Source organism: Bombyx mandarina, chromosome 12, assembly GCF_030267445.1.
Source record: "Bombyx mandarina strain Sakado chromosome 12, ASM3026744v2".
NCBI lineage: Eukaryota > Metazoa > Arthropoda > Insecta > Lepidoptera > Bombycidae > Bombyx > Bombyx mandarina.
This window is the reverse complement of record NC_143219.1, coordinates 10,153,688-10,175,934: the sequence shown is the minus strand read 5'-3', so window position 1 is coordinate 10,175,934 and position 22,247 is coordinate 10,153,688. Positions and strand designations below refer to the sequence as shown.

General features: G+C 36.7%; 3 protein-coding genes across 8 annotated transcripts in view; all 3 read left to right on the top strand.

Annotated features, from left to right (window-relative positions):
- Ufd4 (ubiquitin fusion-degradation 4-like) overlaps positions 1 to 15,585 on the top strand; it is a 35,897-nt gene extending 20,312 nt beyond the window's left edge. For 3 of the 6 annotated variants that reach the window (XM_089731676.1, XM_089731673.1, XM_089731672.1), the window contains 15 exons: positions 327 to 462; positions 1,323 to 1,463; positions 1,871 to 2,060; positions 2,507 to 2,744; positions 4,605 to 4,684; positions 5,972 to 6,161; positions 6,508 to 6,648; positions 7,338 to 7,461; positions 7,688 to 7,886; positions 8,790 to 8,914; positions 9,093 to 9,208; positions 10,888 to 11,101; positions 11,906 to 12,147; positions 12,461 to 12,605; positions 13,632 to 15,585. In XM_089731676.1, coding sequence (XP_089587802.1) covers positions 327 to 462; positions 1,323 to 1,463; positions 1,871 to 2,060; positions 2,507 to 2,744; positions 4,605 to 4,684; positions 5,972 to 6,161; positions 6,508 to 6,648; positions 7,338 to 7,461; positions 7,688 to 7,886; positions 8,790 to 8,914; positions 9,093 to 9,208; positions 10,888 to 11,101; positions 11,906 to 12,147; positions 12,461 to 12,605; positions 13,632 to 13,769 — 2,419 coding nt within the window. In that variant the 3' untranslated portion in view covers positions 13,770 to 15,585. The remainder of the gene's footprint in view (positions 1 to 326; positions 463 to 1,322; positions 1,464 to 1,870; positions 2,061 to 2,506; positions 2,745 to 4,604; positions 4,685 to 5,971; positions 6,162 to 6,507; positions 6,649 to 7,337; positions 7,462 to 7,687; positions 7,887 to 8,789; positions 8,915 to 9,092; positions 9,209 to 10,887; positions 11,102 to 11,905; positions 12,148 to 12,460; positions 12,606 to 13,631) is intronic. The other 3 variants (XM_089731675.1, XM_089731674.1, XM_089731678.1) reach the window with 3 other exon arrangements.
- An 869-nt stretch (positions 15,586 to 16,454) lies between these two features.
- LOC114244841 (uncharacterized) lies at positions 16,455 to 17,547 on the top strand. Its single transcript, XM_028176756.2, has one exon. The coding sequence runs from the start codon at positions 16,681 to 16,683 to the stop codon at positions 17,413 to 17,415; it is 735 nt and encodes a 244-aa protein (XP_028032557.2). The 5' UTR covers positions 16,455 to 16,680; the 3' UTR covers positions 17,416 to 17,547.
- A 2,452-nt stretch (positions 17,548 to 19,999) lies between these two features.
- On the top strand, positions 20,000 to 21,135 carry LOC114244714 (uncharacterized). Its single transcript, XM_028176600.2, has one exon. The coding sequence runs from the start codon at positions 20,175 to 20,177 to the stop codon at positions 20,949 to 20,951; it is 777 nt and encodes a 258-aa protein (XP_028032401.2). The 5' UTR covers positions 20,000 to 20,174; the 3' UTR covers positions 20,952 to 21,135.
- Positions 21,136 to 22,247: the final 1,112 nt, after the last annotated feature.

Sequence of the window (22,247 nt, the reverse complement as noted above, 5' to 3'; positions counted from 1 at the left end):
TTTTGTGCGTCAGTAAACATTACGAAGGGCGCTTTGTTGTGACGTTAAACGTGCTTACGGTTGAGTTACAAAAGTTTTAACCCATACACACAGCCCACTAAGTTTCTCACCGGATCTTCTCAGTGGGTCGCGTTTCCGATCTGATGGTAGATTCTGCGAAGCACTCCTCTTGCCAGGGCCAGTGTTAGCAACACTCCCGGTTTGAGCCCCGTGAGCTCACTTACACGTCAACAAGCTAAAATAGCCTCTCAAAGCTATCAGCATAGGTAGGGAAAAAGAAAAAGTAAGTTTCACCGGACCGCGATAACGCCTATGATGTTCCACAGCTTGGTGCGTTTAGCGTTGTCGAGCAACTTCCCCGGCGGGCTGCTGTCGGCGGCGCAGAGCTACCCCTCGCTGTCGTCCAACGCGCAGAACGCGCTCACGCTGTCGCTCACGTCCACGTCCAGCGAAAGCGAACAGGTGAGATCGACGCGCTCTTGTCTCCTTTACTTTTCAAAATACGGATTTTTTATTGCTTAGATGTGTGGACGAGCTCACAGCCCACCTGGTGTTAAGTGGTTACTGGAGCTCATATATCTACGACGTAAATGACCACCCACCTTGAGATATAAGTGCTAAGGTCTCAAGTATAGTTAAAACGGCTGCCCCATCCTTCAAACCGAAACGCATTACTGCTTCACGGCAGAAATAGGCGGGGTGGTGGTACCTACCCGCTCGGACTCACAAGAGGTCTTTCCACCAGTAATTACCCAAATTAAAATGTGCGGGTTTGATTTTTATTACACGATGTTATTCCTTCACCGTGGAAGTCAATCGTGAACTTTTGTTGAGGACGTATTTCATTTAAAAAAATGGTACCCGCCTGGGATTCGAACACCGGTGCATCGCTCAACACGAATGCGCCGGACGTCGTATCCTTTAGGCCCCAACGACTTCCTAATTTTCAATTTGATTATAATTTTTAAAGTACTATTTGATTGATGGTTAGAAAAATGTGAAATTTGCATGAGGGTGGGTAGACAGTTTTTATTTAACAATCGATGCTATTGTAGAATTTCAAATGATGTATGTGAAGATGACAGAATTGATTTTTAAATGAATTATGTTTGCAAACACGAGTCTTTACCGATCATAGCATAGATTTTAATGTTTATCTGGACACTTGTTCGTAGGACCTGCATGGTTTTGGTAACAGGGGCGTAACGCATGAAACAAAACAAAAAAAAATGTTAGTTGTTCGCAATCGGCGGTAGTTCCGCTCCCGCATTCCAATAACTAAGATAAAACAAGAGGTGAAGTAAACCTTGAAAATTTAATAGGTCTCATTAGAAGACTTTTTGGAGTCTTGTCGTGCTCCCGCGCTGTTGACAGAGCTGGAAGACGATGAAGACGGCGATGAGGCACTGGACAGCGACAAAGAGAACGAACCCACTTACCAGGAGGTAGTCAGTAAACTTTTGGTGATTATTGTTTTTTGTTTTTTTTTCACTAACAGAACTAAAAATCTATTCATTTGTTTTATTTCGTATGTCTAGTTTAGAAGTGTTTCAACACTGCTTAGTTTTTCTAGAAGCTTGTTTTTCTTCACTGTAATAACAAAAATATTAATTTTTTGAAACATAATATAAGCTTTAGTAAAATAATTTAAATACCTGTTTATAGTACATAAAATAAAATAATTGTAGCATAGAGAGATAATTTAAGTGTAAATAATTTATAGTTGTATTTGTGCTTAGGAAGCGAAGCAATTATAGTAATTGATTAAATAAGTTATTTATTTATTGGATAGCTGAATTAAGCTGATTTATCTTGTAATTAAATAGTATTGAAGTTGACTAATTTTGTAGAAGTAAAATATTATTTACAGGTATCTCGTAATTTGCTCTCTCTGATGGAGGAAGAAGCTTTAGAGGCTCTACGTGGCAGCTCGGGATCTGGACAAAACAATCGTTCGCGCCGACCCTGGGACGACGACTTCGTGCTCAAGCGACAGTTCTCAGCGCTCATACCGGCCTTCGATCCTCGCCCGGGGAGAACGAATCTCAACCAAACTGTCGGTACGTCTACATTTCGAACAGTGTACGAAATTCATCGACACAATAATCAACAACAAAATTTAAAATTAAAACAATTGGTATGATGAGTACCTAGAGCTGATACTCTAATTACACATGCACATAAAAAACACATAAATAATGAAAAAGTGAAAATTGATTACCTAATGTTATTGTCCATTTGAGCTGGTAAGATTGTTATTTTGTAAATAACGGCAAATTCTGGTGCTACTATTACATAGCGCCTACGGTTAACTTTATTCAAGTTTTCAGTAACTAACTCAATGTAATGTTGTCACAAATTCATACTATACGTTTACAATCGGGTCTATCATGCCTCTTGATGTGTATGTTTGTTAATTAAAATCGAGCGATGTAAGTGAAACAATGCAGATGGTCAATAAATAAAGTGACGTTTGTAAAACAGGTCAGAACTTAATTGTTAACAGATCTCGAAATACCTCTGAACGAGGAGTCCGAAGAGGAGGAGAGTTGGGAAGAAGTGCCAGAGAACGTCGGCGGCGGCGCGACTAGCGAGACCGGTCGCGCCCCGGCGCTGCGGCTGGTGCTGAGCGCGGGCGGGGCCTTGCTGCCGCTGGCGCGCGGCTCCTGGACGCTGTACCGCGCCGTGCTGCTGCTGCACGCCCGCCTGCCGCACGCAGACCTCCATCGAGATACCACATACACGTAACTAGCGCATACTACATCTCCAACTCGCAATTTGCTTTTATTGGTGGTAGGACCTCTTGTGAGTCCGCGCGGGTAGGTACCACCACTCAGCCTATTTATGCCGTGAAGCGGTTTGGAGGGCGGGGCAGCCGTTGTAACTATACTTGAGACCTTAGTACTTATATCTCAAGGTGGGTGGCGCATTTACGTCGTAGATGCCTATGGGCTCCAGTAACCACTTAACACCAGGTGGGCCGTGAGCACATCCACACACATAAACAAAAAAATAATTGTATCACACCGTACTACGTTCGCCGCTGAACGTACTGTCTAACTCTTAATAAACATGTGGTAGTTTCTTACGTTATTAATATTTCATTAGTCGCTGATATATTACTACTAGCTGACCCGGCAAACGTTGTGTTGCCTTAAATAAGATTTCTAGGGAAATTCTACTGAGAAAAAAAAACCTCACTTAACCACATAATACCTCATTGTAAACAAAAAAAATATCCAAAAAATAAAAATAAAAAATAAATATTTGGGGTAGACCACCCTTTTCACTTAGGGGTATGAAAAATAGATAGTAGCCGATTCTCAGACCTACTGAACATACTATTGATACACAAATAAAACCAATAAAACATGGCTGAAAAATGTATAGTATTGTATAGCTCTCAAATATATTAAGTGTATAATCTATGATGTATAGTGAGTAAGTAAGACAGGAGACCGGCTTCGTTCTCATCCCTACTACGTGATGTTTGCTGGATGAGTGGTGACACCTGGCGGGGATAGCTGATCGATTGATAGTTGATCAGTAGTCGACGGGCGAGGGCGGGAGACCAAATTCAATTTAAAAAAAATCATAATTAAAGGAACTTGAAATTATAAACTCTGAATAAGAATTTATCGTACTACAATTATAATATTTGATTGCCATCTTGCAACCTTATTGCGGATCTGTGCATAGAATAAAAAAAATATTAATCGGGATGGAAAAATAGGGGTTGATCGTATAAGAGTGAAAATTGAGAGTAATATGATTTTTTTTATTTTAAGTCATGACAGAACAAAATAAAAAACTTGCCAAAAAAATTAAAGTTTATAATTAACAAATAAAAAATAGGGGTTGATCATAGAGGGATGAAAAATTGAGAGTAACATCAGATTTTTTATTTTAATTCATGACAAAATAAAAATAAAAATGAAAATCTTGCCAAAAAAATTAAAGTTTATAATTAAGAAATAAAAATAGGGGTTGATCGTAGAGGGGTGAAAATTTCAGAGTAATATGAATTTTTTTATTCTACGTCATGACAAAATGAAAACAAAATTCTCGCAAAAAAATTTAAAGTTTTTAATTAGCAAATAAAAAATAAGGGTTGATCGTAGAAGGGTGAAAATTTAGGGTTGTATGTATTTTTGTATGCTGTATCATAAAAAAATAAAAACAAAAATTTTGTCTAAAAAATAACAAATTAAATTTAGGGGTGGACCACTCTTAACATTTAGGGGGATGAAAAATAGATGTTGTTCGATTCTCAACCCTGACCGATATGCACGCTAAGATTCACGAAAATCCGTCGAGCCGTTTCGGAGGAGTATGGCAACGAAAACTGTGACACGAGAATTTTATATATTAGATATCGTAAAATGAATACTTCTCATTTAGTTTTTAACCAAAATATATTAATTGTTGTCTAAATAATTATTATTACTTGTCACGATCCTCTAAATAATAATAAAAAATTATCATAATATGCTTTTAATACATTGTAAGGCATGTAGAATTTTTTTATTACCTTAATATAACATACTGTTTTTACTTGTTACGAAAATGAGTTCTATTGTAATATATTTTTTTGTTTTTATTAGTTTAACATACAAGGAGGTGGAGGGCACAGAGGGCGCATTTGCTTCGAGTGACACTGAAGATGATGAACCTAATGATCCAGGTAAATTACATTTCAACAACTAACAAAAAGCTACATATTGTATTTAAGCATCAAAAAGTAGTGGCTGTCTTTAATGGTGGTAGGACCTCTTGGTACCTACCCATGCGTGAGTCCGCATGGGTAGGTACCACCGCCCTGCCTATTTCTGCCGTGAAGTAGTAATACGTTTCAGTTTGAAGGGCGGGGCAGCCGTTGTAACTATATTGACACCCGTATCTTTAGTCGTTTACACGAGCTTAACTCGACTCGACTCAACCTCCAACGCGCGTTTTGGTATGATTAGTCGTAAAAATAAACTCCACTCAAACGTCCTCGGAAAAATTTCCTAACCGGAGTGAAGTGAGCGAACTGTCAAGTCAAGGTACGTCGCGACGTACCTTGAACGTTCCTCAAGGTTGGTTTTCTATCGATGTCCAAATAGTATGTGGACCGCAAATGGAAATATATGATATTGTTGTGCAATGGCCTGGATCTGTGCATGATTCCCGCATATTTTGATAATTTAAGTTTGATAATATTTATTAATAAAGTAAATAGTTCGAGGTTAGACATTTGAAACTCTTTATTATATTTACCTACATAAGAGTCATATTTTGCTTACTACCTGATAAATAAAGTCAATGCGATTATAAGTTTTATTTATATAATAATAAACTGGTGGTTGTGGAAAAGCACTTCAACAACACGATGCAACCAAAATCACATAAAAGCGGCGAATAAAAATACAAAGCCGGATCCGAAATCTAAAATAATGATAGGTTAGAAAATAAATAATACACTTTCAGATTTACCGCACGCACACATATTTACGAATAACTCAGCAACCAAAACATCAAACAAGTTCATCTAGTGTCAAACAGACAGCGGCAGCTTGACTTTGACATTAAACAATGACCATAGACTACAGAACTCTATGGGTTTGATGCTAGATTGATCAAATTTTCATCATTATTACCTCACTCGAGGACAGTTGAGGAATATTGTAATGGTCGACTAAAAATACCAAATTCGAGTAAGTTTGGAGGGAATTCTCGAGCATCATCGGATGAGTTAAGAGTGGAGGACTATTTTACGAAACGTCTAAAGATACGGGCATGAGACCTTAAAACTTATCTCAAGGTGGGTGGCGCATTTACGTTGTAGATGTCTATGGGTTCCAGTAACCACTTAACACCAGGTGGGCTATGAGCTCGTCCACCCATCTAAGCAATAAATAAAAAAAAACTTGTAACTAAGACGATTGTTTTTGGTTTGTGCACGGTGTTATAATCGCTTTCCGCATTGCAGAAGGCGGTATAGTGGGTGCGGAGGGGAGCGAGGGCGGCATGGCCACGAGCTGCGTGCGCGTGCTGCGGCGCCTGCGAGCGGCCGCGCCCGCGCTGCCCGCCGAGCCCTTCCTCTCCACCAAGCTCACTAACAAGCTGCATCTCCAGCTGCAGGAGCCGCTCGCGCTCGCCGCCGCTGCCACTCCGCATTGGTGATCACCTTTTTTGTGTTTTCTTGCTGAACCTTCCGATTTAATTTTAACTTGTGACTCCTCGTGAATAATGTCTCCATTAAAAATTAACACATAAAACCAATTTTAAAATGTTCTTATTCTTGACTTGAATCTATCCTATGGAACAAACTCTTACAACGTAACTTTCGAAAAGTTCAAAATACAAGAATAAACTAACTCGAAAATTTATACATATATCAAGGACCGATTACAATAAAATATTTGTTAATATTTTGGCCTAGTATAGTAGTAACTAAGTAGTAATAAGTCGAGTTGCTTATGTGTGGGCTCTATTAATTCTATATATCTATTTATTGTCCTGTAGGTGTCAGCAACTGATCGATTGGTGTCCATTTCTGTTTCCACTCGAAACAAGACAAATGTTCTTCGCATGCACAGCGTTCGGAACGTCTCGGACCATCGTCTGGCTGCAAGCGCAACGTGACCGTGCTTTGGACAGACAGAGGTGAAATACAGTTTATTTTTATAGTAATCAATAACAATAAAATGCGTAGTAATGTTTGGAGAGTCAGATTCATAATTTTAGAATATAAACATAATATTCTTGTAATCAGAGGCACACATTTACTGTATCATAAATACAAAGGTATCTATACACATTTGTTTTGATACTGAGTGACCTATAAACAGCGCAGTATAACATAAAAATATATAGTGTTATGGGATTGTTTACAACCCGAAGCGAAAGTAACCGGCAGACGGCTCGCCATGTAAAAATGTGTTACATTGCGTGCTGAAAAAACCTATTCGGTTTTTTTTGTCAACTTAACTGACAGTAACATCGAGGGGCTATTCGGACTTTACTTTGATTGGTGGGCGAGCTCACGGGGCTCAGCCTGAGAATATTAGCTAACAGTCTGAGCAAAGGCAGTGCTACGCTGAATCTACCACCGGATCGGTATCGCGACCCACTGAGAAGATTCGCCGAAAAAATCAGTGGGCTATGTCCGTGGTTTAGGTTGTTGAACGTCGAGCGAAAAATAACACGTGATTTATTGTTTGTATTTTAAATATAACTCAACTAACACCAGAGATAGCATCGATTTGTTTTCAAAGTAATTACTTACGATGAAGGAAATAATCATAAATAAAAACCTAATTAATTAATTATTAATGATAAATTTGTATATTTAGAGCGACCAACACGGTGTCACCGCGCCGAGCGGAGCTGGAAGCGACTGAATTCCGCATGGGCCGCCTCAGACACGAGCGCGTTCGGATTCCGAGAGATCCCGACATGCTGCGTTCTGCTATTCAGGTAATAACTCCCATAGCAGTAGCTTAAGGAAGCCAGGGTCGCTTACCTATTTCATGTCATTAATGATAAATAGTTTTATTTTGCTCAATTGATTATTTATTTAATTTATTTATCTGACCAAACGTTACTTAAGTACTTTATGTTTTGTGTAACTAATTTCTAAATTCTTATTGCTGTAAACAAATGTTAGATTGGATTTGTTGACATTATGTATGGCATGCGGCAGGTGATGCGAGTGCACGCGAGTCGCAAGTCTGTATTGGAGGTGGAATTCGCGGGCGAGGAGGGCACTGGTCTCGGGCCCACGCTGGAGTTCTACGCGCTGGTGGCGGCCGAGCTGCAGCGCGCCGACCTCGCTCTGTGGCTGCACGACGCGCCGCTGCACGTCGACGACGACGCGCCGCTGCACCTCATGCAGCCCACAGGTACTAACTAACTAACTACGCGTAGACGCAGTAGACGTAGACTTAGTGTGGTCTCATTTACATTAGTTTTGTCTTTTTACTTTTTATTGATTATATGGGTGGACGAGCTCACAGCCCACCTGGTGTTAAGTGGTTACTGGAGCCCATAGACATCTACAACGTAAATGCGCCACCCACCTTGAGATATAAGTTCTAAGGTCTCAGTATAGTTACAACGGCTGCCCCACCCTTCAAACCGAAACGGATTACTGCTTCACGGCAGAAATACGCAAGGCGGTGGTACCTACCCGTGCGGACAAACTAGAGGTCCTGCCACCAGGAATTACGCAAATTATAATTTTGCGGGTTTGATTTTTATTCGACACGATGTTAGTCCTTCATCGTGTAAGTCAATCGTGAACATTCGTTAAGTACGTATTTCATTAGAAAAATTGGTACCCACCTGCAGTATTCGAACACCGGTGCATCGCTCGATACGAATGCACCAGACGTCTTATTCTTTAGGCCACGACGACTTCAATCAAGATGTCAATAAGATTAAACGATTTTCTCTAAAAGAAAAACAAAATTCGTAGTATAAACGTTAATAATGCAGCGATGATTTAAAATAGAATAGTAATGTGGAAACTGTTCTTAGTAGCTACCGTTGTTAATATCATAAATAAAAAAAACAAATTTTCTGCTTCATGCCATCCCTACTGTTTAGTTGTAAATAATACTGTCCATAATTGAAGTCTATCAGTCGAACCCGTCGTCATTCTGAAATAGCGTGTCAGATTTGTATGTTGTTTTCCTGACGATCATTTCGTGCAAATTTAGCTTTATATCGTTTTCATTGTGAATTGATGATAATTACTTACTTTTCTTGAAAAAAATATTCACTTATAAACGTTTTAATTTTAGAAAAGCCACCCGGTTACTACGTGAGCCGGCCCGGTGGCCTGTTTCCGGCTCCACTTCCGCAAGAATCCCCTATCTGTGATAAAGTGTGCAAATATTTCTGGTTTTTAGGAGTATTTTTAGCTAAGGTAAGATTTCCATGTCAACATAATCTTAGAAACAAAATCATGATGAATGTAAAATTGTATAAAACATTGTCTAATTATAATTCACTTGCCTTGCGTACCAATAATTATAATATATTTAAAAAAGAAACCGGTTTTTTATGTTAAGAAATGTTTTAAATTATGAAAATGCCATTTTTAGGTATTACAAGACGGCCGACTAGTTGACTTGCCTCTGTCAGAGCCGTTCTTACGTATAATGTGTGGTGAAGAGTTAACGAAAGAGAATTTACAAGAAATCGATCCCATTAGACATAGGTGAGTGTTCTTATAATCATATCTACCTTACAATAAGTTTTTATTGAATGTAAAAATGTCTCTAATCGTGATGTTATCTTTTTCATAGACCTATATAGTAGGGACACGACATATTGTTCTATACGCACAATTGCTTATATAAATAGCACCCATTTTGAAGGCACACACATAAACATATATCTATCTCGTTCTTACTCAGCACTTTAACTCGCAAGAAAACAATATAACAGTATTTCAGTGCGTACATAAAATGAAACATGAATATACGTAAATGTCTCCGTCTCCGTCTAATGAGGCCGAAAATCCGCCATGTTTTGCGCGCCAAATGTCATTGTCACGTCAGTTCGGCCGTCTGTTTTGGGTTGTATATTATTTATTGACTTTCATATCGATTTAATATGATTGCTTATATAAAATTTCTAATTTTATCATGCTTAAAACGTACATAAATAATAATTAAAACATATTTTATAGGATCTCAAGAAGGTCGATGCCCCAAAACTATTATCTATATATATTTAAATTCATTATGGAGCCCTCATCCGAAACATAGATTATACACTTAATATATTTGAATCCGTAATATCGGACACCATTTTTCGGTCGGAATCTATTCATCATGACACTAATCATAAATACCTCTTTAAAATATTATGTCATCAAAACATATTTAGACATTCTGTTTAGATATTTCGGGAAAAAGGCTATCGACAAAATCTCTTCGGAACTATTTAAATAAAATAGTTTTATTCCGCAGTGAGTAAAACACTATTGTAAATTCGTTAAATATTTATTAATTAAGTGATTTTAGAGAGGAAGTCACAAGGAATAACTTTGTAATTTCATTAACGAATAAATGTTCTGTAGGTGTTTTTTGTTATCAGGCGGTCCCTTGATAAGTTTAAAATTTGAATCACTCTCAAGTGAGAGTGATTCAAATGGTGCGGTGCACCTTCCTTGAGGTGCACTGCGGTAGTCTGTTACGGACTTTAGAGTCAGCAAAACAATTAAAATAGATTATAATAGTCTAAGAAAAACACGTACTCAAAATACGATAACATTCAGCATGCTAGAAATGGGCTGATGGCACTGTACTATGCCATATCTTTATGTTTTGCGGCAAACGACAACTTTATAAAATCAGTGTAGCAAATTTTAAAAATCGTCATATCGTTTACTTGGAAAATTTTAAGCACGAACTCGTCTTAGATTTCACATAATATCTAAATCACATCATCTTTGCACATAACAATATACTTACTTCCTATTAAAGTATAAATTCTACAAATACATTCATACTCAACAATATTTAAAATAAAATAAGCCGAGAACGTTTATCGATAAAACCTACTAATATTAAAATCTTCTGGGCAGCACTAAAACCGCCATGTTTTGTGGCCAGATGACGTCACAGTGGCACGAATTTTTTGTTGACGTTTCATTTCCATAGGTTTCCTACTTCAGTGATCTTTTTGCATTAAATTCTACTCTCATAAATAGAACTACGTCAAATGATATTTTTACTGTATTTTTTTTTAATATATGTTAATAATAATGAAGCTATTAATAATATCTTAAAAAAAATTAAGTATAAGTTTCACACCATTGTATCTCAAGTGTTGACCTGTAAACTTGTATCTCGACTTCATATGTTAATTATTATTTTAAATTGACTACAGATTCTTAGAGAAGATGCTCGAAGCAGCCGAGGGGTACGACAAAATAATGCGTGATGAAACCTTGGACGAGAACGAGAAGCAGAAACGCGTCAGTGAGTTAAATATAGACGGCGCCGCTTTTGAAGAATTGTCTTTAACTATGACGCACATCGCACCCAACGTCGACCCCGCTGTCGCCGTGCAACCGCTCTGTGATGGCGGAGAACATATCGAGGTCAGTTTCTGAATAAACATTTTTCTTCCTACTAGTCAAATAAAAACAAACAATACACAACACATATATTAATATATTGTATAATACCTAGTTTTATTTGGCTTTTTTTATTGATTTGATGGGTAAATGAGCTTACTTCCCACTTGGTGTTAAGTGGTTACTGAAGCCCATAGACATCTACAACGTAAACGCTGCCACCCACTTTGAGATATGAGTTCTAAGGTCTCAGTATAGTTACAATGGCTGCCCTTCCTACCCTTCCCTACCTACCTTCTACCCCTTTCTACCCTTCAAACCGAAACGCATTACTGCTTCACGGCAGAAATAGGAGGGGTGGTGGTACCTACCCGTGCGGACTCACAAGAGGTCCTCCTACCTCCAGTAATTACGCACAGTATAATTTTGCGAGTTTGATTTTTATTACACGATGTTATTCTTTCACCGTGGAAGACAATAGTGAACGTTTGTTAAGTACGTATTTCATTAGAATAATTGGTACCTGCCAGCGGGATTCGAACACCGTTGGATCGCTAGATAGGAATGCACCGGACATCTTATCTTTTAGGCCACTGCGACTTCAATAAATGGTATAGACAATATAAGCCATGATTAATTAATTATGTCACCTAATACGATTTAAAAAAAAACCGGTGTCTCGGTATTTTGGAATCCGTATAGGTTTAAAGCTTTATTGTATAATTATAAGTCTATAAATATATATCTGAAAGTTTTGAGCTCTTATGTCAATGTGGGGGAACAATGAGTTTGAGACAAAAAAAAACATTTTAATTTCGGTTGTGACAGGTGGGTGCGCACAACGCTCGTCTGTACGCGGAGTGGAGCGCGCGCTGGATGGTGTCGGCGGGCGTGCGGCGCCAGGTGGCGTGGTTCAAGCGCGGGTTCGCACGCGTGTTCCCGCCGCGACGCCTGCGGGCCTTCTCTCCTTCCGAGCTGCGCCTGCTGCTCTGCGGGGAACGCGGCCCCGTCTGGACCAGGGAACATCTGCTGCAGTATACCGAGCCCAAACTCGGATACACCAGAGATAGGTATACTAACACTGTCATGTTTCGATGTCACGAGTTCCAGACAGCTATTTATTTAGTTTTTTTTTTTAATTAAGCTATGTGTATTATATAACGTAACTTATACATACATACGTACGTACTTTAAATGGTATTCAAGATTGTTTGTAGTTAGCACTCTATTAAACGATTGACAAGGATAATACTTTAGATTAAGTCAGTGCCACGTCTGCCAGCGTAATCAAATCAGAATTATAGAATTTCAAACTAAGGTGTTCTATATTTTATAGATAATTATCGATGAGCTTAATCGCATTATTTATTTGATCGTTAACAGTCCGGGATTCCTTCGTCTGGTTGACGTTCTGGTTGAGATGTCGATCTGCGAGCGTAAAGCATTCCTGCAGTTCGCGACGGGATGCAGCAGCCTGCCGCCCGGCGGACTCGCCAACCTACATCCTCGACTCACGGTCGTACGGAAGGTGAGTAAATGACGATTAAATTTTGTACTCGGTTTATCAAAGATAGTCGGAATTAAAGGAAGTAATAATTTGATATTCAGTAACAAAAACAACGATTTACAGTAGATTGGGGGAATAGGAACTAGAGGTAGAATAAAGACAAATCTGTTCTTTTTTTTATTTTATTTTTATTACTTAGATGGGTGGCCGAGCTCACAGCCCACCTGGTGTTAAGTGATTACTGGAGCCCATAGACATCTACAACCGTAAATGCGCCACCCACCTTGAGATATAAGTTCTAAGGTCTCAGTATAGTTAAAATAGCTGCTCCACCCTTTAAACCGAAACGCATTACTGCTTCACGGCAGAAATAGGCAGGGTGGTGGTACCTACCCGCGTGGACTCACAAGAGGTCCTACCACCGGTAATTACGCCAAATTATAATTTTGCGGTTTTGATTTTTATTACACGATGTTATCCCTTCACCGTGGAAGTCAATCGTGAACTTTTGTTGAGTACGAATGTCATCATATTTTGGTCTGGTCATTAGAGATTTAACTTTGTTGAACTGAAAATTACTTTTATTTAGTGTTTAAGAATATTGAATATTTTAATTTGGTCATCAAAGTTTTGTAACTCATTAAAGATGTTAAAAAGTTAACTACCTAAAGGTACCTACCTAACAACTAAATAGTGCCAGCCCTATCGAAAAACTCTGTTGTCCCCATACGTAACCCGATTCACCCCAACACCTGGGTGAATAGGGACAAGTGAGTTTTTGTAACTTTTTATGATTATTCTTTAATAAACTGTATCTTAATGCATTATAAATAAAAATTTAAACTACCGGAACCATTATGATCCTCGTTTTATTACCATAACTACAAAAAAAAACCATAAAAATCAATATCGAACTTAAAAAGTGTCCCGATTTTACGGTATCATTATAGTTAGTTATAGTAACTACAAAAAAAAAAAACTAAAAATCAATGTCGAACTTAAAAAGTGTCCCGTTTCCGTCGCATTTTACGGTATTGGAATTTTCAGGTCGACGCCGGAGATGGATCGTACCCTTCAGTGAACACCTGCGTGCACTACCTGAAGTTGCCCGAGTATTCGTGTAAGGAAGTCCTACGCGAACGTTTGCTGGCCGCGACCAACGAGCGCGGCTTTCATTTAAATTAATTCCTAATAATATAATCGTGTTTATATCAAAATATATTGTAACTATATTTGAACATTTACACGCATCAATGCTGCACTTTGCCTTTATATACTCCTGATTTTTAAGTAATGCCTAAAATTAATTCAAAGCTGTCCCGTTTTGTTAATGTTACTTAAATAATGTGCTTGAATATAATACAATTGTATTTAATAGTTCAAATTCTTTAAATTAAGCTGCTGTTACGTTTTATCCAAATTAAAATACACAAATATGTGAGTAAGATGACTAAAGATTGAATTGATTAAGTGAGTAAAATTCAATTTAATTAACAAAAATTTGTAACATGCCTACAAGAAATGTTTTCAATATATCGATTCTGGAAATAGTATGTATTTAAATGAAAGTTGTTTACTATCATTAAATTCGTGTTAGTAAATCGGAAACACCAATTATCTAAAATAAATAATATCTAGGCGTAGATTTAGTTGAATAAGTAAATTTATTGATCGTGCTTAAATTCTAATCTTCGTTTAATTTTGATGGAGGCGCTGTCTAATCAATAACAAATTCTAGTATTACAATAATGCTGTAGGTAGAGATACGACCGGTACATAATTCCGAAAAGTATTCTGTCCCCAATAAAATATACACATTTTAGAAACTCAGTCTAAAAAAATAAAAATAATATTATGATTGATGTATTATAAAAAAATCGAAAATTAATACGATACCATCAGATATGTATGGTAATACGATTTGCAACTTTCCATAAATGTTTTTAGCCTTCAAGCAGGTGCGAAACTCATTGCATCTAGCTATTAGACAGCGCCTAGTTTAATAAATAATCAAGATTGATACTCAAGAAGAACTAGAGCACTTTGTAATTTAAAACGATATTTTGACAGCTAATAGCTCTGGAGCTCTTGATTAATATACAAGAACCAATATAAGGTCTTACAGTTTTTTAAATAATAAAAAAAAAACAGCTATTAAGTCATACGTTTTAAATTAAGTAAATAAAACCATGGAATGTTCCTTTGTATAGGAATGTTTGTTATTTTTGATTGAATTTTATAGGCAAGAAATATCCATGAAAATAAGTAATGGTGAAAAAAATGTTGTAAAATGACAAATATTAATGTTTTAAAGATGAAAGGAAGAGAGTAGCAGTAATGACATGAAACGTTTTATGTTATTTGGTTTCAAATTTCTAACTTTTCATATCTGGACGTATTTTAAATTTATTTTTATTTTAGATCTCATTAAAAACTGATTATATGAAGTAGAATGTATAAAAACCCATTTAGAAAAGTCAAATTTCATTTTGTAAGCTTTTGCGTTTCGACAACTATAGATTAATTTAAAAAGTATCCCCTTTAACTCTACGAATATGATACAATTTGGTTCCGAAAGTGTTTTTTTGTAAATGAATAACACATTAAGCGCCTGATGCGGTCATTCTGTATTTGTACATATATTGATCTACAGTGGATTTGATGAAATCATATTGATGATATTTAGACCAAAAAGAACAGGAGACTCGAGTGTCGCATTAATCAATGCTTGTAAGGGTCTCCGACGTTAAGGTGTGAAACACTAATAATATCGCGTGTTTATAAAATTTAACTGATTAGCTGTGTTCCTTTATTTCAATCATATTATTTTGTCAACTGAAAGTTGATATACTATTGTGATTTATTCTAGAAATATTTTATCAATTAAAATGTATTAAGTTTAAATTTAATAGATATTTAGAATTTAATGATTAACATTACATAACAAATTGTAGCGTTCTTGTAATTGTTGAAGATTGTCTCAATAAATAATTCGAAAATATTTGTTTTGTGTCAATAATTTTATTCCTCTTTCCATTATACGACTGCGAAACCTTATGGTGCTTGTTGAATTCGAATTAAATTGACTTCTAGATTAACAGGAGTTGATAAACAAAATACGTAGATGCTTATTGTAAGTGTTCACGATATGGGAAGCAACATTGGAGACTCGTATGTTGGGTGGTAGCATTTACCTTGTGATGTCTGTGGGATTCGGTAACTTATTTTCACTCGATCGGCTATGTGTTAATCAGCTCAAATAGTAACATAATATAATTAATAAATCGATTGAAACAAAAAAAATAGTACATTGTGCACCAAGGGAGAAAAGTTGGACGTTTCCTCCCGCGTGTAAAATTGCCACCCTCCCCTTCGGATCGGGTGGCAAACACGCTGGAGAAAATGATTTCATGAATTAAAAAAGAGAAGATTTAGCAGAATATAACATATTATTGCCGTAATAACCTAAGCGCTTATTCACAAAATTAAATGACCTTTCATTTGAATAAATTCACTCGAGAACCCGTACTTCAACCGGTTCCGTGCATTTTTTTATTGCTCTTGTAAGAAAACGAGCTTTCGTCCCACCTGATGGTAAATGGTTACTGTCGCTCATGGTCGTCAGAAATGCCAGGGGTAAAACAAAGCCACTACCTTCCGCTTCTGATTTTTATTGCATTGAAATGCGTGTTATGTTAAAATAATTAAAATAATTTTAAATTTAATAATTTTAAAATAATTTCCGATCACTATATGGTTTGTGTTATCCTATGGTAGGTACACATCAAATATCAAAACGGTATTACTGAATCTAAAAGGTTTATCTCTAGAAACTAGTGATAACTATTTATGGACAAAAGTGTACTGTGTGAAAGGGAAATTATGACTATGATTTTTTATTCAAGTCGATTTTTCACATTGAGACATAGTATTCCGCAACTAGCTTGCTTCGCTGCTTGAATACTTGCAACCTTGGTCTTTTACACAATTTTCATACAATACAAACTAAACGAACTAGGAGTATAAAAACTAAACAACTATTGGGATTGTCATCAGTCAGCTGTCTCGATCATATCCGAATCGGTTCGCTGGAACAATGAGAGTTTTACTATTTTCTTGCGTCGCCCTTGCGGCGCTGACATATGTAAGTGGTCGGGCGACAAGGGAGCGACGCGATGCCGACCTAGAGGTTGCGGCCAGTCATCATGGGGGCAAGTGGGACAAAGGAGGTGGACACGAAGACCATGCTCATCATCATCACGATCACGGAGAAAAGGGCCATAAAGGATATAAAGGGCATCATCATCATGAGCACGGGAAGAAGGGACATCATCATCATGAAGGGCACAAAGGACACCACGATGAGCACGGTGGACATAAAAAACATCATCATCACGACGATGGATACCATCATGAGCACCACCATGGTGAAAAGGGTGACAAAGGTCATGGTCATCACGAGGAAGGGCACTATCACAAAGGTCATTCCACAAAAGGACACCATGGTGTCCACAAACATGATGAGTTCAAGAAAGAAAAGCATTTCCATGATCACCATCATGATGGTGGTCATCATGAGCATCACGGTGGACATCACGAGGAGCATGGTCACAAGAAGGGCGGCGGTTTCCATAAAGGACATAAGCACGATGGTCACCATCATCATGAACATGGCAAGAAGGGTCATCACGAGAAGGGTGGACATCATCACGATCATAAGGGCCATCATGACGAAGGTGGCCACCACGAGCATCACCACCATCACCATGATCATGGGGACAAGGGAGGCCATGAACACCACAAGCACTGGGGCCACAAGAAGGGACATTAAGCCACTTGTTTTTGTGACTCCAAATCGAAATGAATTAATTCCTTTTTCTAGATTTTTAAAGATAAGCTTAATTTTCCTATAACTATAGGTTATTTTATGTTGACTGTGATGTTATGTTTTATTAAAACAAGTTTGTTGATACAATGTAGCACTTGTTTTTGTTCCAAATCATCAATTTCCAAATAAGTTCAAAGTCAAGTGAGAAAAAAACCTCAGCAATCATTGCAGGTACAAAAACAAACTTATCAATTTCACGGCACGTTTCGACAACTAAGTTACATAAAATTGTTGGCGGTAGACCGTTGGCAACGAATCCCGGCGAGATAAGTAACTCAGCGTTGAGAAACTAGAGCAGTGCCCGTGATTGTTCTACGTTTCAGTGGACAGAGAATTAGTTGTGGCTGTAATCAACTTTTGTTTATCTATAAAAAGGTAGTCACTGATATTGTCAAGTCGTTGGGCAAGAATGGAAACACTTATCGAAAACTGAGGCAGCAATCAGAGAGCGTAAGATAAATATTTACAGAAATTAGGCATACAGTACAATATTTTAGAATTTCTAATAGAGAAACTAAAACGTGTCTGTCTATGATTAGCTGAAGAAGCTTTTCAGAGAGTTAAAAAAACTATCACATTTTGTTGGATCTACATTGTTTTAGAATAATAATTTCATGAAAATCATTGAAGTACAGGAAAGTGAGGCTAATTTTGATTTTATGATTTATCTCAGTTTTTATTTCGGGATATATGTACTTTATATTGTATTTTTAGCTTGTCCTATTTTTAAATAAATATATTAATATGTAAGTTGTTGCTGCCATATTTTTCCTATTTGTGCGATATTGTGCATCTACAGTAGACACTCTACACTAGTAATCGATGAAATTTTGTACAAGTCGTACTTGGATTCATGCCATGCATATTGTTCAAAAATTGAGTTTAGTTTCTGTTCTTCCATTTGTAGTTTTAAAAGTATATTTTGATAAAATTTTAAAGTATATTTTGTGAATAGCTTAAGTATATTATAATTTTGGATTAGATTTTATTATTATTTACACTCAATTCAACTAAATAAAATAAATACTTTAATGTTAATAATATATTTTATCTGTACAACTCTTATAGGTACAACAAGCTAAGATGATTTAAATTAAATTTTATTAATAATTAATTCCGTTCTGCACGTTACAATACTAAATAAAAATTTTGAATACTCGTATCTGAACCCTCCGTTCCTTTTTTTTTTTTTTTTTTTTTTTTTTTTTTTTTTTTTTTTTTTTTTTTTTTTTTTTTCCACAGGAGAAAATCGCCGGATCCCCACCCGCGCGGCAGGTGGGGTATGTGGGAGTTGAACCTCACTAAAAACTCCTGCCGCTCACAACCGGCGACCCTCCGTTCCTTAACAATTGTATGTTACACAAACTCGCGTATGTACTAAGTAAGAATACTCTAATTAGTATAACCATTTTATTATTAAGAATAGACGCAACATGAACAATTTCATGCTTGTAGTTATTTAAAATTAATGTAATAGGGTGGTTCAAATAGGTAGTATCTACCGCGAATTTTTTTAATAACCAAAATAAATCAAAATTAGCTACATCGTACTTCAGAAAAGGTTACAAGTGGTTATTTTTAAGCGTTAGGTTTTTAATGAATAATGTGGATGGATGCAAATCTCTGTTATTGTGGCCTAATGTATAAAATACCCGGTGTGCTCGTGTCGAGTAATGTGACTATTCCGGTGTCAAAGCCCTGGAGGCGGTGCCAATCTTTTTAACACGCTTTTATTACATTCCTTTTTATATATAATTATGTTTGTATGTCAGAATCCTCGAATGTGATTTTCATCTACATAATATACTCACACACTACTCAACCACCACATTACAAAGATTTGAATAGATGTCCCATTATTCTATAGGACACCGTTTACCATCAAAAACAAGTATAAAATTCAGTTATTATGTTAAGAAGTTTAAATCAATATTATAAACTAAAAAATATTAATGTTTACGGATATTAAGATGAAAATTATGATTAGTGATTAATAGGTATAGTATCATACAATGAAAATCACAAAATTAATGAATATGTGTGAATACTGGCGAACCTGCACAGGTAGACATCATCATCTTTATTTTTATTTCTATCGCAAATCAGGCACGCGTTGGGGGTTTAAAGATCAGAGTCTCACCGTGAGATATCATCATACAATGAATTTGAGATTTGGACCTCATTTTCAAAGTGAATGAGTCGTCTTTCCATTTAGAGCTAAAAATGTAAGTACCGGATATATCGTACATACACGGTCAAAATCTCATAATTTCACCTAAATTTGGTTATGTGGTTCGGAATCCCTCCGCAACAAGTGTGTGAATCTTGAGGCGATTGCGGTTAACCATTCTCGATGCTCACTACCTACGGCTTGTGTACTAGTATAGTTGGCAAGTGAAATATTGAATTAATTTTCGTCTTGTAGATGATTTAATAATATAATAAATTTCATACTGTAAATAACTTTTTAATTTTTTTACAACACTGTTGGTTTCATAAAGAAAAATGATTTATTTTCCAGATGTTTCTATGTCCGTAAGTACGTCTCGGAGTAAGTTTGGCGCAAGAGCCGGCGCTGTACCTGACGTCGATAAGCAAAGCTTACACAATTACTTATATAAAACTGCTGCACGATCAGTGTTCTTGTCAATTTTAGGTTCCGATCATACAGTATAGACGCCGCGTTGAAGTGAAATCATAATATGAGGGCGACCCTGGCGTTAGGATTTTTAATAGTCCTTGTGTTAGTGGAAAGTCGTCGTCTACCTTCTAAAAATCATGAACAGCCGAAAGATAAATCAGAAATAAGCGATCAAGCTCCAGCCGCTTCTGGCGATACAAAAGAGGAGCATAAAGACCAAAGTTTTAAAAAAGGCGGTGGCAAGGAACATCATGCTCATCATGATAACGAACATGAAGAGAAGGGACATAAAGGTTACAAAGGACACCATCATCACGAAAAGGGAAAGAAAGGTCATCGCGACGAGGAACATCACAAAGGTGAGTATGATGATCACGGTGGACATAAAAAAGAACATCATCATCAGGATGGCCACTATGATGAACATCACAAAGGCGAAAAAGGCGAAAAAGGTCATAAATATGAAGAAAAAGGACATTATAACAAAGGTCATTCTACTAAAGGCCACCATGAAATTCATAAACTTGATGAATTTAAAAAGGATAAGCATTTCTTCGATGAAGAAGGTGATTCGGGACATGAAGAGAAACATGGTGGTTTCCATGAAGAGCACGGTCACAAGAAAGGTGGTAAGTTTCATAAAGGTCATCATCATGGTGATCATCATGAGCATGAACATGGCGAGAAAGGCCACCATGAAAAAGGTGGACACCATCATGAGCACAAGGGGCACAAAGAAACCGGCGGTCACGACCAGCACTACAATCACCACCATGATCACGGACACAAGGGTGATCAAGCACATCACAAGAAATGGGGTTACAAAAAAGGACACTAAAACCACATTGTCTAGGGTGTACAAAGGTCTAAAGGATGCTGTGGAAAACGGCATTGTTACATTTACTTCTATTTATTTATTGTTGAGACTTAAATTGTTAGATGAGATTCTCTTTATATTTCAATACTGAGTCGAGGTGGTCGAAACATAAATTATTAATTATCATTTAAGTAGTCAATAAAATTTGTAAGCATATCACAGTTGTTTTATTTATTTATTTCAAACGAACACGAATTATGCACATGCCATTCTAGAGCACGAAGATTGTAAAGTAATGGAAACGTTGGAAATTTTAAAACAAATAAAACAAGCGTAAGATTATATCGTAAAAGTGTTTTTAATCAAGATGTAACGGTTAATCGCGTTTTTTTAGATCATAAAACCATAACGACCCGTAAAAGGGAAATTTTACGGAACGGGGAATGAATTTGAATTTTACACAACGCATATGCTTATATTCTATTCTCGGGTATTATAAAGTGCGAGAATCCAGTGCCGCTTCTACATGCTTTTAAACTAATTACCGTTCAAAGCCACCACTCAAAACTGTGTGGCTTTCAGGTCGATATTATGCTTTTGTTATCTTATGTTTCAGCGCACCAAGCATTAGCATAGTTAAGTACATTAAGTTTATTTAACTTTGCTAATTGATTGTAATACATCCGTACCAAAGTACATTATAGCCTATCTAGTCACGAAGCTCTTTTAGGGGCACGCATTAATGGTGCTGTGCCAAGAGCATAATTTAACTTATATAATATATGTAAGAAGTTCAAAAGTATCGAATTACCTTTACACATCATTTACTTAGTTTTTCCTAAAGTATTTCCTAAAGTTTATAAGTATTCGAAAGTATAAGTATTCGATTAACCGTTAAGATTGTAATTTAGAGTTCATAAGTAAAATTAACATGTAATCGAAAACGCACCCTGTCCTAAAAACTACTCAAAACTTTCTTTTTAAAACGAACTTCCCTTGATACTAGGATGATTTCAGAGTTTTCTCACATTTGAACTGAATGAAAATTTACTGAGTTTGTACACACGCATTTCACGACTCTATTATTTAGTGTCAACATTCTGAATAAAGTGGTCATGGCAGACAGAGTTACGAACTATACTAGGAGAAGTTATAAAGGTTTCATTTTTTTCCATTCCGATCCCTAAAAATGTCTATTGAACTATCAGAAAATATACTGTTGTAGACAAGGTCGTTAGTTGAGTCAATCAAGACTATTGAGAGCAATATCAATCTGTTAGTAATGGTAGGTAAACATGAGTCGAATTGAACTTTGTT

Excerpts from the sequence above, each read along its gene's own strand:
- LOC114244841 (XM_028176756.2), top strand. The coding sequence starts at position 16,681 with ATGAGAGTTTTACTATTTTCTTGCGTCGCCCTTGCGGCGCTGACATAT.
- LOC114244714 (XM_028176600.2), top strand. The coding sequence starts at position 20,175 with ATGAGGGCGACCCTGGCGTTAGGATTTTTAATAGTCCTTGTGTTAGTG.